The sequence below is a fragment of the Colobus angolensis genome, unplaced genomic scaffold (genome assembly GCF_000951035.1).
Source record: "Colobus angolensis palliatus isolate OR3802 unplaced genomic scaffold, Cang.pa_1.0 Scaffold256, whole genome shotgun sequence".
NCBI lineage: Eukaryota > Metazoa > Chordata > Mammalia > Primates > Cercopithecidae > Colobus > Colobus angolensis.
In genome coordinates this window covers 1736736-1758785 of record NW_012115777.1, presented here as the reverse complement: position 1 = coordinate 1758785, position 22050 = coordinate 1736736, and the positions used below count along the sequence as shown (strand labels likewise).

Sequence of the window (22050 nt, the reverse complement as noted above, 5' to 3'; positions counted from 1 at the left end):
AAAACAAAACTAAAATCATGAACAAAATTGCTCATGTAAAGTGGAAAAACAATTTCTTTAAAATCATAAAACTAAAGTCAATCTAAGACTTCAATTTATTCACACAATTACAATTTTCTGCAATTAATGGACAGTGGCATGCAAAGTTAGAGCACATATCATTGAGAATATATAATTCTTCATATATAAAATGTAATTGGAATCTTACTTCCTTTATTATGAAAAAGTTTCTAACTGGGTCTAGTCATCTAGAGATACTTTGTAAGCTAGACATTATACAGTTTTTTATAACCTCTATCTTGATAAAGAGATATAGTCCAACTGAAAACCAAAAATTTCTATTTCTGAGTAGAAATCAAAGAGGAAAGTCTCTAGAGTTTTACAAGTATAATGATAAAATTAATATTTCCCATTAATAACTCTTACAGATACTCAGTAAGCACAGTGGTGAGAAAAAGGATGGAGAAGTAGATAAAAATAGAGGGACACAACAAATGAGGAGATGAACACACAAAATGGGGAAAGAGAACACACAAAATTAACCAAGAAAAAGGTACGAGAGAGCTCTCACTTAGTGAACATTTACCATATGCCAGACTCTATGCTGGGTACTTCACATTCTATTCTATTTCATCGGTAAGTAAGATAAGGGGCAAATCATGTTAGGCCACTTCCTAGGTTAAAATTCTGAATGGGCAGTGTACCTAACCCCCTAGATTCTAGAGCGGAACCTGTCAACTTGGTGTTAAGTTTCAAATTCTGCTCGTACTCAAAGATTTATGAAAGAAGAAACTTGCTCAATGGTCTACATTCCCTTAACTCAGAAAAAAAAAATTCACAATTTTTCAGAAACCCACTGGGTGTGATCTTGGATGTCATTACCACCCGATAATTATCCAGGTGAAGGTAACAAGTGTGAGCCATGCACCCTGCACAGGTGGGCATTGTGAAATACCAGTGGTTCATGTTCTCATATTCAAGGAACAAGCCAACCAAACACCAGCCAACTAATGAAAACCAATCAGTTAATAAATATTTGTTATGGTCCTACTTTTCCCCCCAAACAATTTACACAAAGTCAAACACTTCAATAAAATATTCAATGAAATATCTCACTACTTTGTTAAATAATTGTGAACACTGTAATTGAATGATTGAATTTTTTTCATTAAGATGTCTGTAACATTACTATTAGTTCACTTATAGGAAAGAACTATCCATAAAATCATATGATTTTAAAACTCGGTATTTTTCTTGGGTATTCTTGAATATCCTCAGTAGGGCTAAATCTGTCTCAATGTCTAAGAAAGGTTAGTCAACATTCTTAGATATTGAGATGGCATATATATAAATATATATATATATAATATGTATACATGAATATTATATACAAAAATACTTAAGCTCTGCTTTCTTTTTGGAAAGTATAAGTATATATACTTTTTTTCCCCCAAAAAAGCAAAGCTTAACTTAAGTATTTTTGACTCATTTTGTAAAATCAAATAGCACTGTAATCCCAGCACTTTGGGAGGCCGAGGTGGGCGGATCACAAGGTCAGGAGATCGAGACCACGGTGAAACCCCGTCTCTACTAAAAATACAAAAAATTAGCCGGGCGCGGTGGCGGGCACCTGTAGTCCCAGCTATTCAGGAGGCTGAGGCAGGAGAATGGCGTGAACCCGGGAGGCGGAGCTTGCAGTGAACCGAGATCGCGCCACTGCACTCTAGCCTGGGGTACAGAGCGAGACTCCCTCTCAAAAAAAAAAAAAAAATCAAATAGCAAATAGCAATTTTAGAGTGAAAACTTCAGTTTCATCATGGGAATTAATAGGCCTGTTCTAAAACCTCATTTCATCATATAGGGGGTATAAAGTTCATAGCTTCAGATTGGTCACAGAAGACCTTAGGCTGAGAGGATTCCCAGGTGATGGACTTGACTGAGTTTCTCTGAAGGTCTGACTCTCTCCGTGATCTCCCTGGGGACCCCAAGAGGCCAGGGAATCCTAGGGACCTGGAGATCCTAAACGACTGAGCAGTCAGCCATCCCTTTTACAGCCGTATGTCAGGAACTAAAAAGTGACTGGGAAAGGAGTTGTTTTAGGAATTTGGAGAAGCTACGGGTTGTTTGCTTTTCTAGTATTGGTCCACTGAAATGTTTGCAGAGAAAAATGCTGGTGCCAGGCAGGCATTGCATAATCAGATACAATTGATTATTATGAAGCTTAAATGCACTAAACATATTGAACTTCCCTTTTTAAGTCATGGAAAAATACTGGGCTAAACTATTAAAACTGGGGATAAACAATGTGAGGAGTGGCATAAAATGTGAGTCATTTAAAAAATGGATTTAATATCAGGCTTTGTGAATTATATTTGATGTTTCACCAATTATGCTCTCATATCTTTAGGAGAAACAATGAACTGTCTGTGATATGAAGAAACAATCAAGGAAAAAGTACCATTTTATTTCTGTGTAATGGCTACATAACCTATGCAGAAAACACAAAATGATTGTGGAAAAATATGAGAAATAAAATAATTTTTCATTGTCCTTTTAAAGCAGTAGTGTATGAGTGTGTGTGGCCTTTTGTAATCTTTTAGAAAGAGTTCCTGTGTGCATGTGCGTTTGTTTGTGTCCAGGGATGCTGTTTCTAGATTCAGTATACAAATTTCTCTCTCTCCTTTCAAATAACACCCAGAAGACCTGTACACTTTTTAACAAAGTGGTGCAATGCCCTTGGCCCTACTTTACCAGCTATCAACATCTAGAGGCCTACACCCCCCTTTGTAAAGAGTATTTCTCAGTAAGTTATTATATGAGATGGCGAGTACAGCTTGTGATGTTAAAAATGCTAATAATTGCCTTACCTCTTCCTTCTCAGCACTTTGCAGGTCACGCCATTCCTCAGTTACATGGCCAAAATCCACTGTGTTCATAGGGACTTTAAATTCTCCAATGATGTCATGCTTAGAGAAACGATCAAAATCATATACAGCCATCACCAGGGTTTTGCCACCCAATTCCGAGTATGGTACCTAAATAAAAAGCAATGAGGATAAAATATCCAGTCACAAAAATGCTTAAAACATGTTACTTGTTGATGGTGCTTAATTTAATATTTATGTTGCATAAACAGAACAGGAATATAATTTTGTTTTTGGTTATTTTTTAAATTGAGACTTTTGACAAACTGCTTGAGGCTAAAATTACTTGAGAGAAAATGGGAATTTTTAGTGATTTATTGCTTTATCTCAAAGTTCTAGAAGCTGTTAGCATTATTAATAATGGATCCTGCTATTAGTCATGCTATAAATCCTTAAGATTAATAAAAGAATAAACAAGCCAATTGCATCTGACTATAAATAAGTTTTTCTTGTAGAATATTGTGTTGTTATTGTTGTTATAAGTTATATTGTCAGGGTGTAACTTACTGAGGGGCAAATAACTTTTTTCAAATGTTCCATTAACTCTTTCAAGGCATTTAAATGCCACAGTTCAATGGAGCAATGATTTATTAAAGACTATGCAAGGAGTCTGAAAGGATTGAAATGATATTCACAAGTGCCTCACCTACTCCCTAAAATAATTTGTTGATTGACAAGAACTGACTACGAAATTGATGTTTTGAATATCAGAGGTGCATTATAATATGGATTTTGAAGTTCATTCTTGGGTATGACATGTTTTAGGATGAGTGGTGGCAAAAGGCCAAGAACTGATGAATTCTCCAGCTGTTCAAATATATCTGGGACAGATGCTATGAGTTGGGATGTTTATTAGTGACATTTTTAATATTCAGTGAAAGCAGTGCAATCCAAGTAAGCTACACTTCAGTAACTGGGTAGAAATACCTAATTAAGAAATTGTTTAGACTTGTCTTAAAGGTTTGATCAATTTTCATACACTTCCTATTATTTTATCAGTGTAAATGGTTGTCTTATGCTTCAGCAAACATTTCTCAATTAACTCTGTATATTAAGGAGGGAAGAAAAGGAAGAATATTAGGCCATCTACATAGAAGAAATTTTAGTTTTCCAAAGAGTTTTTCTTTTCTGTCATTTATGTATCATCTGTTTGGAATCTGATTATTTTATTAAGATATTATGATTAAAAAGTAAGCATCATACTTTTTTTTAGAAGGAATGGAAAATAAACCCTTCCAAAGGGCTGACTCTCAAAGAAACAAACAAAATATTTTAGAGTAGGGATAAACCCTTGAAAACTTTATTGTATATCTAAAATCTCTCTAGACTTTCTAATGATTGTACTCAAAGAGCCAACAGTCAAAAATCTGGGCTTGGGGTCAGACAGATCTTGTACCAGATTTGGACTTTCCAACTAAAGGGCCTGGGGCACGTGATTAAACATCAGTTTATTCATCTATTAAATTGTGATAATACTGTAATAATGGCTGCTTCATGGGGCTGTTTTGGGGATGAATGAATATATGTAAAACACCTAGCGCAGAAGAATCCCTTGAAAATATTTATTGTTCGAATGATTACTAGCTCCTTCAGATAACTGGAGGAAAAGAAGACGAATTCAGTTTCAGGCATGTTGAGTTCCTGTTAAGTGTTTAAATCCATTGTAAAGCCAGTCCTCTTTAAAGTCTTTTATACTTCCATTCCTATATCATATTGCCTCTTGGCATTTCAAGATGAGTAATCAATGTCTAACTAGCTCTCTAGAAAAATTGAAGTATTTTTAAATATAGCAGAATATATTATACTGTGGATTATGTACAGTTTGATCAACCTGTCTGAAATAAAATGAAACTTGATAAAAATGTAAAGAGAATTCAAAAATTTCAATAATTACACTTGGTTTTATAGAAATTACTAATAAAATTATTAGCATTTTTTTAAAGAAATAATAATGTAGGCAATGCAATACAAAACAAAGCCCCAATACATTAGCTCATATAATTTAAGAATTTCCTCACTAAGTTTTGGTCAGAAACTGCTGACCTAATTTAAGTTTAATAAATAGATGAATAAAACAACTGTGATTACTCTTACAATATTTTTAAAATTTTATTTCCACTTTATGTTTTGTGGTATGTTGACTATGGTGATTAAGCTTCATGAGCAAATACTCTTCCTGAGCTGAGTGTTTCCAGAATGTCTTTACTGCTACTTTAAATTCACTGTCTAGGTAGAGAAAAACCAGATTTTAAGTAAGATTACTGACAATCCATGAGAGACCTTTGTCTTGAAAACTCAGAAATTTTAGAGTGAATAGAAAGACACTTCCCCTTTACATAATTGAAAACAAGGTTTGAGAAAATGACTCATGCCCTCATTTTCAATTTATTTCATCCCAGAATGTTTGCTAACACAAGGCACATGCTAAGCCTGGCTGATGGACGTGGTGATTTTGAATTAGCCCGCTGGCATATTCACAGACATGTCATTTTTGACAAACATATTGTTCTGAGTAATGCATTAGAAAGTTTTTTTTTCACATGTTAAAGATATCCACCAAAAGAATTGTTTTTATGAATGATTTCAAGCCAAGATCCACAAAGATCCTGGAGACCTGCAGGGCATGTTTTCCTGATGAGGTATTATATGGCTGGAATCTCTGTTATTGTTTGTCAACTGAGGTGCCTCAACAAGATGAAGAACATCAGGGCAGAACCTAGAGTAAAGGAAAAAGGCTAGAAATGCAATAAAACAGTGTGTTCATATTCCTTTTATTGATTAGTTAAGAAGAATGACTTTAATGTGCTCGAACTGCCCTTCTACACACAGAATTTTGTTACAAGAGTCATGTCTATTTGTACCATCTAAGCATTGGGATATAGCTTAATCCTGGGATTGCAACAGATGTACCTATTTTCACGAACTTTGAAATTTAGAAAAATAATGATTTCATTCTTTTGGCTTTATGTTAGGTAGGGATCTCACTTTTTAGATGTGACTATGACATCCTAGTCATGTTCTAGTCAATTCCATTCCGAAATGACTGAACTGAATCATACTCTGAACACACTGAAAGGCAATATTGAATCTTGACTGTAGTGAAGATAAGAATTTTGCATATTCTTACTGGAATTAATGTGAGTCCCTGAACAAACATTCATGTGCATGTTCATGTGTATGTGACAGGATGAGATCAGTCTTTTAACTAAAACAACAAAGGAAAGGTTATAAATAAATAGTAAAAAATACCTTGAAAGTAAATTGCTCATTGAAGACAGGATTAAGGGTTTTTCGGTGGACTTTCGTCTCAAATTTCTTCTTCTTATCAGGTAGCAGAAACACTTTCACATAAGGATCAGATGTGCCCCCCATGTCCAAAGCGGGCAGTTCGGCAGCCTGAATGATCCCTACCAGCAGCTGAAATAAATGAGAGGATACAGCAAACATAAATATTAGTGGATGTTTTGGAAAAGATCGATTTGTTCACAATGCTGCATATTGGGATTTCTCCCTCTTCCTATTTTGTTTTAATAAACTCTTATTCTCTTATGAATCTGAATACAGAAGGCAAATGAAGTGAGCTATGTAGACTTCGGAAACCCAATTATGACAGATGCAGGCTCTGGGAAGCCTGGTTTTAAGCACAAAGGAGGCTTTTTAAAAGGTTGCTGATTGCAGTTAAATATGGAGTTCATTTTTGCAAAAGAGTTGTAATCAAATAACTTTCCAGTTGCTAAAAACCCTTGTGCATTGTTTTCTTTCCAGAGCATGATTTGTAAGTGAAAATACATTGTTAAGCAATCACAGGTTTGTAATTATAAAGTGGGAAGCTTTTATTCTTTATCAAAGCCTCAGACCAGCTGAGTAGAAATTTCTTAGAAATTGGGTAGCATTTTGAGATAAAAAATAAGATCCTCTAGTTTCTATTATATTTGACCTTCGTTTGTGGGCTGGCTACATTTATTTTAACTTACAGTAGAATGATTATTATCTGTGAGATTCTGTGTTTAAATATAGGACATGGAGTCAAAGAAATGTAGTTTCAGCTTCATAGAGAGGAAGGGAGATTGGAGGTGAGGTTTTTTTAATGTTGAGTAACTATGTTTTTTATTTTTTCCAAGCACCACAGAACTATCTACATTTCTTTAAGTCTGTTTTCTTACTGATGCATTCTTAAGCCTCATTATAAATATTAAAGTATTATGGCATTGTTAATATTTTTGCAAAGAAAAAAGAGGTGTGAGTAGACCATCACAGATACTCTGCCATTAGAGATTTTGCGTCAACAGACTGATTTAGATCCATACAGGAAACAAAGTAGACTCTTACTGTTATTCAAGGTATATGCTATTTGGTAAATGCAGTAACACCACAGGTTTTTACATCACAGTCTGAGAATTTGAGTTCATGCCTTTTTAACTAGTAGAGTAAAGCAGCAATTCACCTCCTTAAAAAAAAGCATAGCCATTTTAATTGTGACCCGCCATGTACTTAAGTGCATTTTGGCTAGTTGGCTCAATTTTTAACATGGACCAATAACCTGAATGATTATGTTGTTTCCATTTTAATGCTTCAGTATCTTTTTTGTGGAATCATGATATGACAGTGGCAATAAGAATGCTAGATTGTAGGTACACAAAACACAGACAGATGGTCAAAAAATAGCTAAAATAGGCGTCAGATTTTAAAGACATGATTAGTAAAGCAAACAGTCTGTCTCTTTGTTTGCTAAATTTGTATTTGATATTTACCTTTACGTAGCAATGTGAATAAGTAAGATTCTACTTCCTCATCCTCACTTTTTATAAACAATTTTCTTTTGAGCAGAAAAAAACACGAGAGAGATGGCTTAAACTCTTTAGAAGCTAGACGATTTATGATTTAGAGTTTTCGGATATTTTGTTAATAAAGAATGAGGTTACTTTTTCCAATCTTGTTCTGACTTCTGCCTAAGAGATAAATATCACATTTCTCTCTACCATGAAAGTGTCTTAATTAAAATATGTTAGGGTTGTCTTTTAGTTTTGGTAAGCAAACATATATATTTGATCCAAACTTTAAGAAGTTTTTCAGAATTTATCTTCCTGCCTCTTAGGAATCACTTTATAAATCAAATTAGCTGAGAATATTTGGGAAAAAAATCAATGTGTAATATTTTAAAAATTCATCAGTTTCTCAGAATGAAATAACTTTTTAGATTTGATGTTTCCTGGAAAGGGAACAGTAAATGTACGCTTACTATATTTTAGTAAAAATATTTTCAGTGTTATTATTTTCTTAAAAATACTACTTTATAAAATGATACTTACAGTATTAATAATTAAAGCTAATTTAAAAGCTTCAAAATTATGACTAACCAGGATGAGACACCTGATTTCCACTGGAAAATATGAATGCAATAAATGATGAGAAAAGTATTGGATGTATATAGAAAGTCAGATTAAATTTTTTGAAAATATGTTATACATTAAGACCAATATAAGTTGTCCTTGATCTTTCCTAGAATATATCAATAAGAGGTTTTGCTCCTAACCAAATCCTGATGCTCAAATTTTAGTAGAAGTGATAGAAATGATCACAAACGTCATATGCAATTAAGTAAAAATGGTAGAATTATAAACCTGAACCTGTAAACCAATAATGTAGTTTTCTAGAATGTATTATGTAATAACTAGCCAGGGTTATAATGAAGCTGATCAAAAAATTATTTTTACTATGACAGCATATTTACACATTCTTCATGAGGAACCCTCTGGAAACTTCAGAAAGTGAAGACATTATTTGAACTGTCAATTCCTAAATAAAACACAGAATTTCTGCAGCAGCTTAGAGCTCTCACAGCACTACTGACTTTGGATGTTAGTCATCAAAGATGAGCATTGGTGTTTTATTTATTTATTATTCATTCCTCATCAAACTGGAAATCATTAACACATGCTGCATTACTAGTAACTGTATTTATTTTACATTCATCAGTTCTTCTTTACCCAAAAAGATAAGTGAAGCAAAATGAACTGGAGAGGTTTAAAACTTTCCTACTTGGAGAAGGGCTATGTCTTACACATTTTTAAATTAAATTACATTAAATTAAATTTTTTTTGAGACGGAGTCTCACCCTTGTCGCCCAGGCTGGAGTGCAGTGGGGCAATCTCGGCTCACTGCAAGCTCCGCCTCCCGGGTTCCCGCCATTCTCCTGCCTCAGCCTCCCGAGTAGCTGGGACTACAGGCACCCGCCACCTCACCCGGCTAATTTTTTGTATTTTTAGTAGAGACGGGGTTTCACCCTGTTAGCCAGGATGGTCTTGATCTCCTGACCTCGTGATCCGCCCGCCTCGGCCTCCCAAAGTGCTGGGATTACAGGTGTGAGCCACCGTGCCCAGTCTGTCTTACAGATTTTTAAAAACCTGATCTCTAACTTAGCCTATTCCCCTAATTCTTATCCAGCTTTCACATTTCTGCAACAATTCAAAAGGTAAGGTACATTTTCATCAATGTTGTGGATCCTGGAATGTCTTCGAATGTAAAGCGACTTTTAACAGTTATCTTTCATCAATCTCTGTTTTATTGACAGGCAGTCCATAAAAGGTAGCCACTATTATTCATCTAGGTGGTCTTTCATGACTATGAGAAATTGAAGCAAAAATGCCTGTTTTGTTACCTTCCTTAGTTCCTTGTCACTTTTTGGGCAATATTCCTAGGCACTAGAAGTAAGTCTCTTGGTCTTCTCACTCTTTTAGAATTGCTATCTCATTAGCACTAGGAGTTTTACCTAGTACCATATAAGGCAATCCTGCTTTTAAATTTAAAGGACCAGAGTCAATTTTTCATCTTTGATCCCTTATCAAATCATTCTATTGTTTTTCAAAACTTTGGCTAGAATAGTGGCCGAACTCAAAGGCCCCTAGCCCTGTCTAGTTCTAAATCTGTAAAGTCCAAGGGAGGTTGCTGCAGCTCCAGCTGAGGGAGCTGAGAAGGTGAGACTGTGGCTAGAAGCTCTCAGAAGCAGACTGCTTCAAGTTAATTTGTATTCTGTCTGCCTGCTGAAAGTGCCACAAGTAGATGTAATCGGTTGAATACTGTGAATTCTAATTACCAGAAGTTAAATTAGCAAGTAGGGGACTGCCAGTTCTTAGAAATTATTTCATCCATAGCTTTGATAATTGCATTTTCTCCTCGCAGCAAACAAAATATTTTAAGAAGTATCTTGCTGCAATTTCTACTTGGTAATTTCAGAAAACATAATGGAATTTGAAGACATTTCTCCACTTCAGACCTGGTTATTTTGGAAATCATAATCCAGTGAATATTGAAGTTTTCCCAGTTTCTCCTCTTCTTTGGGTTCCTCTTTTTCTTCTCCATCAGTCAATCCAGTTTCAGCATCATCATCCTTGAGGGCCTATGTATAGAGAAATGGATCACATGTGAATTTCAGTGAATTTTCATTAAAACTTAAATTGAACTGGGCCTGTAGTTACACTTCCAAGCTGTTCGAAGCAAGCACTAAGATGCTGGAAATCTGTTTGACACACATTCACATTTGCTGCTTACATATGTTTTTAAATTCCTTTTGTGCACGGAATTTTTTTCCCCAATCAGCAAGCAAAATGAAAGCGATGGAAGAAGCCCCTCAGAATATTGCAAGCAAAAAATGTAAGATTGTTGCAAAGAAAGTATCAACTTGGTGTTGTATTTGGCTCTGATAAAACTGCTGCTTTCAGAGGAAAGATAAACATGCTACTAACCAGGCCAGGTTTCACATTCATGTAGTTTAAAGAGATGCTCAGCATCATATAAAGTATCGCTACATGCAGTGGAATAATTAATATAAAATGCATGGCCTTTTGTTGCCTTGTTTCCTATGAAAAAGATAGTTCAGTAATGATCCTCAGAAAATTTAAATTCCCTGTCTTTCACATCTACATTTATCATGGTATGAAAAAGAGGAAAAAAACATGCCACCAGCAAATCCATGTTTAGAGAAAAGTTCACCCCACTTCCAGTTTCAGTTTACCACTTTATTTTCATAACAGCTCCACCAAAAGCTAGGCTGAATTAAATTGATTTAAGAGTCTATTTGATGTCAAAAAATAAAAAGAGTTAGGTTTGCAATTCTGTCAAAAACAAATTGGTATAACACTTCATTTTGTATTTAAGAGCAAAATCAATTGTATCGAACTCTCAAAACTCAGTCTGACCAATTGAATACTCTTTATAACCTAAAACTTAAGTCTACTATAAATGGAAATATTAGAAAGCTCATTAGCTCATAAGTTTCATTCAAATGCTCTTCTTTTTAAAAAATCAAAAAATATAACATGTTTTTCCAACATGCAAATTTCTTAGGAACCTACAGTGAGTTTTGAAAATTGAAAATTGCCATCATGATATACATCTGTGTAGAAACATTATCAAATTTGGTTAGCTACAAACCACTTAATTTGGAAAGTTTAATCTATGCTTGGGTGTTTCTTTGAATGTTAAAATGTTGAATTACTAATAGGGCTAAAGACAGGAAACAACATGAAAATATTTTAAAATTTATATTAATTGTTTAACTTGTGAACAAGAGGCTTGGTCACTAAAGGTAACATGTGATAGTAAAGTGACAAAAAAAAAAAAAGACTACTGAGTTTAGTTAGAGAACTTTAGGCAGTGGAATCCCTTTGCCCTTTCAAAACCCTAGCTGAGTGTAAGTCTTTAACACTGTCATAGATGCGCTCAGGAAATTGCAGCTTAGGTAATTTGCCTCCCTGTAAGATTTTTGGTTTTGTAAAAATAATAGCAAACTATTTAACATCTATTTCTGTTTGATAAATCTGCATGTCAGTCTATTATTATAATAAAAAATTCATCGATTAAAATATCTTTTCAAAAGTCTCTTTCAGAACTGAATTTATGTATCATGTTCCAGCCCAATGCAATTTGAAATAGCTGATATATTAAATCTCCTTCTCCCTAAGTGGCTTTTACCTGAATAGAAGGCAGGACCATCTCTGCAATTATTCTGCATGAAATGGGGCTAAATTTTTGATAATTTCTCAGAGCCACTGTTCATCACTGAAGTGATTAAGTCTATTCTTGTCCCAAAGGCTGAGCTTAAGCAAGACATTTTCTGTACCATCACATTAAATTCAGACCTATTAAATCAGTAGCTATTACAATATCTCGAGAGCACTATTTTCCCCTCCATGGAACAAAATTCGGAAGAAAAAGCTTGTAAACCTAGCAGTTCTGAGGTTTGATAAACTGCAGTAGAAAAAGCTGGGTTGGGAATATCAGACCTTATTTTAAATTTCAAAGATTAAGTGCACATGCTTATGGTTTGCTTTGACATTCAACAGGTGCTTTGTTCGCAAGCATCAGAAGGAGCATTTGTTCATTCTCAGTGACATTGTTCAGATTTGGATTTAATAAAGCACACTGGAAAAGTAGCGCAAGGGACTGAATTTCTTTCTGTGTCCATCAACTTAAAACTTGAGCTTTCTAATACTGTTATATTTAATCCGTTAACATGTTTAAAATGAGAACACCTTATCTTTAAAGAAATCAATTTAGTTCAGCCTCTTGATGTGTGTCAGAATGATATACCCTCAGCTGTGGAGCCCCAGGTGCCAGGCCACTAAATGTATCTGAGCGTTGACTAGGGATGTCTAAGTAGCAGAGGAAACCTACCGCAAGGGACAGTCCAGAACAGTCATGAGACACAACACAGATAAGGACATAGAAGGAAGAAATAAAAATTAAAATATCCACACACATTAGTGGAAACCATGGAGAAATGACCTTTCCAGACCTATGACTGTACAAGTGAATATTTTCCTTCTGTCTGGTTAGTGTTCTCCAGTTTTAACGCATACAGAAGAACACGTAAATATGTATTTAATGCAACATAAATGTCTATACATTTTGTAATCATTGCAGAATATTTAAAAAATCTTCCTTGGTTTCAAAATCTTACTATAGAGACATGTAGCCATGAATATTGAAATTTGAATTTCTGTGAGTTTGATATGAATTGAAATGGTAAAAATGTATTGATTGTCCTAGAGCGTTTATATCCTGTATCTAGAGCCTATATATTTATTTCTTAAGATTAAGAAATTATATCTAAAATGCCTCTCACGTCTGTCTTGTTTTGAAACAAGAGAGGCATAAGCCATCTTTATTTTATTCCCATGTTCACTTCAACATTCTGCTGAAGATATTTTGAAAATATAATTATTTAATAATAATTTTAATTTGTATTCATGCTGTTTTGATTTTTGGGTGATCTGACGATCATCATGTGACAAAACATCCTCTTAAAATCTGCACATTCTGTTTTGCTTTTTCAGCCTTCCTCTTCATAAACTGATGGAATCCATGACTAGCTACTTTTGTCTGCTTCAAAAAGTAGTGTAAGCTACAGTTATATAAGTGTTTATCACTGGAGTGTATATTCATCTGTCCTAATTATATCTTATTCTGTGCATTTAATTACTCATAACTTAGTAAAATTGAGACCTAGCTAATGTCCTATGTAGACAAAGCAATCTACTTAAAATGACTGAAAACATCTTTTTGAGTGGTTGACATTCTAAATAATTTGCAATAACAGATTATTATAAACTATCACTGACTTCTTAATATTTCTTTGTTTGAATCATTTTCTCTGTCTCTCCCCATCCAAAAAATAGATCATCAATGAAAAATTAACCCCCATTAATTCTCTATATTTGAGATCTTGGTCATTTATCCAGGTCATAACAGGGGTAATAAACACCACCACTATGCCATAAATTATAATCTTACATTATACAGAACAAATCCCACAAATATTATAGATTTATTGTCCTAGGAAGAAATGTTATAGTTATCACTTAACATTATTCAGTAATTTTAATTAATTCTAGAACACAGTGAAACCACATTCAAATTTTATGACAATTATGAAAATGATAGTAATCTATTGTCAAATTATTGTTTTCATAATATTGATAAAATTAACATACATATTATTCAGTCCGTGTCCATCTAGGAGGTTATTTCCACACTTAATCTCCCAATAAGTTGTTTAAATAAATCTTTATCAAGTCCTGCTTGCTATGAAAAGTGTGGAAATAAAGACATGATTTGAAATTTTAGTTTCTACTTAATTGAAGAGAAAAATCTTTATTAGACACTTGTAGTTGGACGTTTATGAATTGGCTTTTGTGACTGTGATTAGAAATTGCCAGAAAAATCAAACTCTTGCTACTCGGAGCTCAGTCCCAAACTCTCTGAGTATGAGTACAGGCATTCCATCCATTCCATGGCTCCAAAACCAAACAAAAATGCAGGAAGCCAAAAATGAGCCTTTGTGAAATTATTATCAATAGATACTGTAGTGTCTTTGAGGAAAAAGAGTTTAAAACTCAAGCTGGGAAGGGAAATTAGTGTCCTGAATATGTAATGAACTAGGAAACAACGCAAATGTACTTAAAATGCGTGTTGTAACACTTGATTAAATTGTTCTTAAGGAGATTCAGGTTTAAGAGTTTGATTAATAGTAATTAATAGTGTAAGAGGAATTTATAAAACTGACTATGTATTTTGCTATTTGGGAATAAATAAAACTTTTGTATGTCATGGAAAACACTGATAATTGAAAATGTTATTTCTATAAAAAATCTGTATATATACATTTTAATTTTAAAATATGAATTAAATATTCTTTAGAGATATTCAATATGAATATTATTTAAAAAATGAAGGGGCATTTAAAAATTATTAATAATAGTAAACGTTATCTTGAACCAAGTTGTCCAATTAATTTAGCCAAAAACAGATAGCAACAGAAAGAACATCCAAATAGCTTTTTTGGGCTTGGAAAGATAACCCAGCCAGATGGATTTTATAACCAGTGTTATGGTTGTAATTGTCCTTATTAAATTGAAATGAGAATTTTGTCTTTTAAGAAATAAGAAAGAAAACTTTTTTATAAGGCAAAAATTCTGTCCTGTCTTGTTCTTTAGAACTGGCTCATATTTCTCTCTCTTCTCCCATATAACTCATTATTCTTGAGAACTAATTTTTCAACTGGATGGACATGTAGGAAAAGCAGCTTTCATCAAGTCTGATGAACAGCTGTAAAACTCAGCTATTTAACAGCAATTATGAACAGTAGAAATTAGAAAGATCCCGGCTGCCCAACTGCAAAAACACTCAGGCACTTTTTATTTGATTTTTCTAACTCTAAACACAATGAAGACTGGTTAAACAGATGTAATCAAAATATTCAGGCATCATCCTCATATGCCAAACTCATCAAGATGGACCTGATGATCATGGATTCCCTTTTCTGTTCTATATGCTCAGGAGATTGGAAAACCCTGCCAAATGCCTCTGTTATGCTTTGGGATCTTGAACAATGACTGAAAGGTTTGCAAAGCATCTCAAAAACAATATGGGTCCAGAAGTTGTTTATTTCTATAATTATATGGCATAAAATAATAAACCTTTTGTTTATTGTTTTTAAACAAAGTAATCTAAGAAGAAATGTGGAAAGAATACGTTACCTGATCTTTCATTGTCTTCCCTAAGTCTTTTACATCTTTCATGTTAATGGCATTCTTTCCTCCTTTTTCCTTTCCCTTCTTCTTGTTTTTCTTTTTGAACAAACATTTCTTACAGATACAAAAGCAGCAGGTCAGGACTAAAAGGACTGCGACTATGGCTATTGCGATTAAGGCCCACGGTGGCACTGAAAGAAATACACAGAGAGCACTAGTCATACAACACTTAGATGTGCAAAACCTTTTAACTCATGGGCTATAAAGATATTCAGTTTTTCATTTGCATTTTTGAGCACCCATTATGCTGCAGGTACACTATTCCTCAGTACTTTATCCACGTTGTTGTCTCCACTGAGTGTATTGTTTCCTTTCTTTCCCACTTTGCCCTTCCAGATATAACAAATATCATCTCCTTCCTATTACTTTTCTTGACTCTCCAAGCTAGATTTCTAGAAACACATCTCTTCACTTATTCAGAGCCAAGCTTTGGAGTTCAGCCATTGAGTTTAAATCCTGGCTCCACTATTTACTAGCTGTGTGATCTTGGGCAAGTCATCTAACCTCTCTCTGTCTCACTTTCCTCATCTCTAAAGTGGAAGTAAATTGGTAGGTACACCAAAGATCTTTCTGAGTATTAAATAATAAGATGCAGTGCCTGGCACATGGCAAAAGCTTAATAAATGGCAGCTGCTATTACTCATCTATAAAATACTAGCATGTTCTGGCATGGTGGGGGACAGCTATTAGTCATATATGTAGAACAACAAATGTAAAATCATAACAATAGTGAAGGTTAAGAAGAAGTACTTGGTGATTTGAAAATCAATCATGGGGAAATGCATGCCCTGAGGTTCTCTAGATGTGGGTGATGCTCATGCGTTTGGTGGCTCTTAACCCAGGTTTAGATTTTTTTTTTTTTTTTTTTTTGAGACAGAGTCTCACTCTGTTGCCAGGCTGGAGTGCAGTGGCATGATCTTGGCTCACTGCAACCTCTACCTCCTGGGTTCAGGCGATTCCCCTGCCTCAGTGTTCCGAGTAGCTGGAACTTCAGGCATATGCCACTATGCCCAGCTAATTTATATATATATTTTTCGTAGAGACGGGGTTTCACCATGTTGACCAGGATGGTCTCGATCTCTTAACCTTGTGATGCACCTGACTTGGCCTCCCAAAGTGCTGGGATTACAGGCGTGAACCACGGCACCTGACCAAAGTTAGCTATCATTTCTTTACAGTCAAGGCATTGTGGGTAAGGTAAAGAGCTCAGGACATATGAAAAAACAAACTACTCACACAAATAAATGTGTAAAAAGCAAGATGAGTACACTGAGGGGAGTTTAGTGAAAATGCAAAGGGAATGAGAGGAGGAAGGATGATTTTTAGATAGAGGAGAGGCTTAGGTTTACAGGCTGTTTAAAATAATAGAACATATATACATAAATACACTCAAATAAACATTTAGTTTTCTATTACAGTTGTCCCTCTGCTTAGAGTTGGTATATTTTCTTATTTGGTATGCCTTACATTATGCGCTTATAAAAAATAAGGTGACGTGGAAACATTTGTGATTTCGGTTAGGTTGGAAGGGAAGTACTCATAAAACAAATCACAGCTATTGAGATTAATCAGAAGTAATTTTATTTGTCTGTTGTAATAAAAAACGATACAGGGCACTGAAATGATAAGAGAAAGCCAAATAAACATTACTAGAACCAGTGATTGCTGAACACCAGTCAGGAGTACTTTGATAAAGTAGAAACACTTAAAAATTAATCTCTCTTCAAAATCGAGAAAATCTACCCTCTTTGCTTTTCCTCTGCATTTAGTATTATTGCGCAGAATACTTACTATGCATATTATTCCAGCTTATGACTGGATACTAGATGTTAACCTAAGGACGTAAAACTACAACTTTTGAAATTATGTTTTCTACCAAAGAAATACTTATGTGAAAGTTACAGAAAAACCCACACCTAAAGACGTTTTCTTCCAGTTCTCTAAACTTATTAAGCAATGTAAAGATTAAAAAAGTAAATTACTTTATGTAACCAATGATATCATTCATAATACTTCATTTAAAAGCATCTAACTCCCTTGATCTAGCTAAAATCCTGTCATGCATGAACAAGAGAGTGTACGTATCCATTGCAGGAAAGATGGCATTCATAGTGACCCTTCATTTTGAACCTCATAAATTATTCTCCCAGTTGGACTTGTGTGGTGATAATCGCTCAGAGAGCTACATAAAAGTCTCTTAAATTATACAAGACGAGACAAAGACGACTTGACAAGTTCACAAAAAGAAAACAGTGAAAGCAAAGGAACATTATTTAATCAAAGGGAGTTAAAGAGCTAGGAACATGAGATTACAGGAAGAAATGTGAAATAATGCAACTTGAAGGGAATTTATAACCACTGGACAACTTTTATTTTATGGCTTTTATTTCTTAAAGCACTGCTATCTTTTAGATTTGCCTTCAGTTTGAATAACTTTAAGTTGGAATATGCTATGTTAAATATAATGAAATTAACAGAATTTTCTTCACAATGTATTGGCACCTTTAGATAGATAAAATAAAAAAAATGCTTAAAGTTATCATTTTGTATAGCTATAGGATAGCTTGACTCATTAGTCGTATATCATGTAAAGAAGCAGCCATTTTTAGTAAATAGAGTACTGGGATGCTCATGTTAAAATTTTATTTCATTGCGTAGATTAACCAAATATTTAAAATTTGTCAAGTTTACTAAGAAACAACACCCACAGTATTATTCATCTGCAGTATTTCTAGAAATGTGTCTCAGTATTGGTCAGCAAATCTTCTGGAATATATTTTGGATAAGGCTAAAAGTTTATGGAAGACCTACCTACCTGTTATGGCACAGCAATTGGGCTACAGTTATAGATTCATTATCTTATTTAGTCTTTGCAGCAGTTTTGTTTAGTGTCACTTCAGTTTTACAGAGGAAAAACTCTATAGGTTGAATAGTTTGAGAAATTCAAATTTATCTTTAGGTTGTTAGGTTAAAAATGTGAATATTAAAAATGTATACAGAGAAAAAAATTTGTATCTAGGTTTAAAATCTCTTTAATAGAACATGTTAAATTAAAAAATTCAGTGAAGCAAATAACAGCATAAAATGCAGTGATTTTTTAAAGATAAAATAAGGGTTTCAGTCAAAAATAGTCTCATCAAAATACTGCTACAGGCAGAAAACTATCAGTTTATTGTTATTGCTACCCAACTATCATTACGTGGAAGTTTATAATAAGAATTTTAACATTCAACTTAAAGGCCTTGCAGCAGAAAATAATAGACTAGTATAAAAACTCTATTAAATATATTATTTTCATTTTCTAGTTGATGAATCAATCTCACATATATTATTTGACCTGAAGGTAAATTGATATGTAATAATTAAATCCAAGGAAAATTAATTTAAAACTGCTTCTGATATTTTAATTTATACCTTGTGGTAGACATGATAATGGCCCCTCGAAGATGTCCACATCTTATTTTCTAGAAGTTGTGAATATGTTACCCTGCCTGGTAAGAGGGACTTTGCAAGTGTGATTAGATTAAGGATCTTGAGATGGGGAAATTATCCTGAATTATCTAAGTGTAGACTCAATGCAATTACCAGAGTTTTTTATAAGTGAAAGAGGCAGGCAGAAATGTCAGAGTCCGAGAGAGAGAGATTTGAAAAGTCTCTGTTGCTGGGTTTGTAGATGAAGAAAGGGACCATGAGCCAAGGAATGCAGGTGCCTGTTGAAGCTGGAAAAGGCAGGAAAATGGATTATCCCCTACACCTTCAAGAAAGAACTGGCCCTGTGGACACCTTGATTTTAGCTCAGTGAAACCAATTTCAGATTTCTGACCTCCAGAATGGGAAAATAATAAATGTGTGTTGCTTTTATGTCAGTAAACTTGGAATAATTCATTATAGCAATAATAGGAATTCAAGTGATACAAAGAAGACCTCAAGAGATTTGTAATATATGCTGTATATAGGTAACTATACATTAGTAATATTCATGTGGGCTATTCCTGTGTTTTCTGCTATCTTTTCTTCCTTGTTTATTTATTTTAGTAGCTCTAGGGGTTTGGTTAAATGGATGAATTGTATAGTGGTAACGTCTGGGCTTTCAGTGAACCCATCATCTGAATGGCGTACATTCTATCCAATACATAATATTCAATCTCTCATTCTCTTCCCACTTTTGAGTCTCCAATGTTCATTATATCACTCTATATGCCCTTGCATACCCATAGCTTAGCTTTCACTTATAAGTGAGAACATGCAGTTTTTGGTTTTCTGTTTCTGAGTTACTTCACTTATGATAATGGCCTCCAATTCTAACCAAGTTGCTGCAAAAGACATTATTTTGTTCTCTTATCATAACTGAGTAGTATTCCGTGATCTATCTATATCTATCCATATCTCTATATCTATATCTGAAATTTTATTTATCCACTCATCCATTGATGGACGCTTGGGTTGATTCCATACCTCTGCATTTGTGAATTGTGCTATAATAAACATGTGAGTGCAGGTGTCTTTTTGACGTAATGGCTTCTTTTTCTTTGGGTAGATACCCAGTAGTGGGATTGCTGGATCAAATGGTAGAACTGTCTTTAGTTGTTTGAGAATTCTCCATACTGTTCTGCATAGAAGTTGTACTAATTTACCTAACACATCAACGGTGAGTAAGAGTTCCCTTTTCACAGCATCCATGCCAATGTCTATTGTTTTTTGACTTTTTATTAATGGCCATTCTGATTGTAAGGTGACGTCTCATTTTGGTTTTAATTTGCATTTCTCTGATGATTAGTGATGTGGAGCATTTTTTTCATATGTTTTTTGGCCATTTGTGTGGCTCTTTTGAAAAATATCTCTTCACATTTTCCCACTTTTATGGGATTTTTTTTTTCTTGTTGATTTGAGGTCTCTGTGGATTTTGGATATTAGCCTTTTGTTGGATGTATAGTTTGTGAATATTTTCTCCCATTCTATAGGTTGTCTATTTACTCTGTTGATAATTTAGCTATACAGAAGTATTTTAGTTTAATTAAGTCCTATTTATTTATTTTTGTTTTTATTACATTTGCTTTTGGGGTCTTGGTCATAAATTTTTTACTGAGGCCAATGTTGAGAAGAGTTTTTTCCCTAGGTTTTCCTTCAGAATCCTTATGGTTTCAGGTCTTACATTTAAGTCTTTAATACATATTGTGTTAATTTTTTTGTATATGGTCAGAGATAGGGATCCAGTTTCATTCTTCTGTATTTGGCTATCTAATTTTCCCAGCAGCATTTGTTGAATGGGATATCCATTCCCCAGTGTATGTTTTCATCTGCTTTGTTGAAGATCAGTTGGCTGTAGATATGTGGCTTTATTTCTGGGTTTATTTCTGGGTATATTCTGTTCCATTGGTCTATATGTCTACTTTCATATTACTTTTATTTTACAACCATGCTGTTTTGGTTGCTATAGCCTTGTAGTGTAATTTTAAGTCAAGTAATGTGATATTGCCAGATTTGTTCTTTTTGTTTAGGATTGCTTAGGCTATTCAGGCTCTTTTTTTGGTTCCATATGAATTTTAGGGTATTTTTTTCTAATTCCGTGGAAAATGATGTTGATACTTTGATAGTAATTATATTGAGCCTAAGATTGCTTTGGATAGTATGGTAATTGTCACAATATTGATTCTTTTAGTCCATGAACATGAGATGCTTTTCCATTTGTTTGTGTCATCTATGATTTCTTTTATCAGTGTTTTATAGTTCTGCTTGTAGAGATGTTTCACCTCCTTAGTTAAGCATATTTTTTTAGGTATTTTATGTTTTTTGCAGCTATTATAAATGGGATTGAGTTCTTATTTTGATTATCAGCTTGATCATTATTGGCATATAGCAGAGGTACTGATTTATGTACCTTGATTTTGTACACTGAGACGTTATTGAATTCATTTATCAAATATAGGAGTCTTTGGGGTTTTCTATGTATACATTTATATCAACAGCCAACAGAGACACTTTGACATCCTCTTTCCAATGTGGATGCTCTTTATTTCTTTATTTTGCCTGATTGTTCTGGCTAAGACCTCCAGTACCATATTGAATGGAAGTGATAAAACTGGGCACCCTTGTCTTGTTCTAGTTCTTAGGGTGAACACTTTCAAATTTGCCCTCATTCAGTATGATGTTGGCTATGGGTTTGATGTATCTGGCTTTTATTATTTTGAGTTATGTTCATTTTCCTTCTATTCCTAGTTTGTGGATAATTTTTACCAGGAAGAGATGCTAGATTTTATTGAATGATTTTTCTACATCTATTGATATGATCATATGGTTTTTATTTTTAATTCTGCTTATGTGGTGAATCATGTTTATTGACTTGCATATATTTATCCATCCTAGCATCCCTGGAATGAAACCCACTTGATTGCAGTGAATTAATTTTTTCATGTGCTGTTGGATTTGGTCTGCTAGTATTTTGTTGAGAATTTTTGCATCTATGTTCATCAGGGACATTTCCTATTTGGTTGTGTCCTTTCCTAGTTTGGGTATTTGGGTGATACTGGCTTTGTAGA

At 34.0% G+C, this 22050-nt stretch overlaps 1 protein-coding gene across 5 annotated transcripts in view; it reads right to left on the bottom strand.

The window, feature by feature from the left end:
- SYT1 (synaptotagmin I) overlaps window positions 1-22050 on the bottom strand; it is a 605454-nt gene that overhangs the window by 161394 nt on the left and 422010 nt on the right. For 4 of the 5 annotated variants that reach the window (XM_011946952.1, XM_011946949.1, XM_011946953.1 and 1 more), the window contains 4 exons: window positions 15461-15645; window positions 10198-10320; window positions 6174-6341; window positions 2868-3035 (listed from right to left, as the gene is read on the bottom strand). In XM_011946952.1, the coding sequence (XP_011802342.1) occupies window positions 2868-3035; window positions 6174-6341; window positions 10198-10320; window positions 15461-15645 (644 nt within the window). The remainder of the gene's footprint in view (window positions 1-2867; window positions 3036-6173; window positions 6342-10197; window positions 10321-15460; window positions 15646-22050) is intronic. The other variant, XM_011946954.1, reaches the window with a different exon arrangement.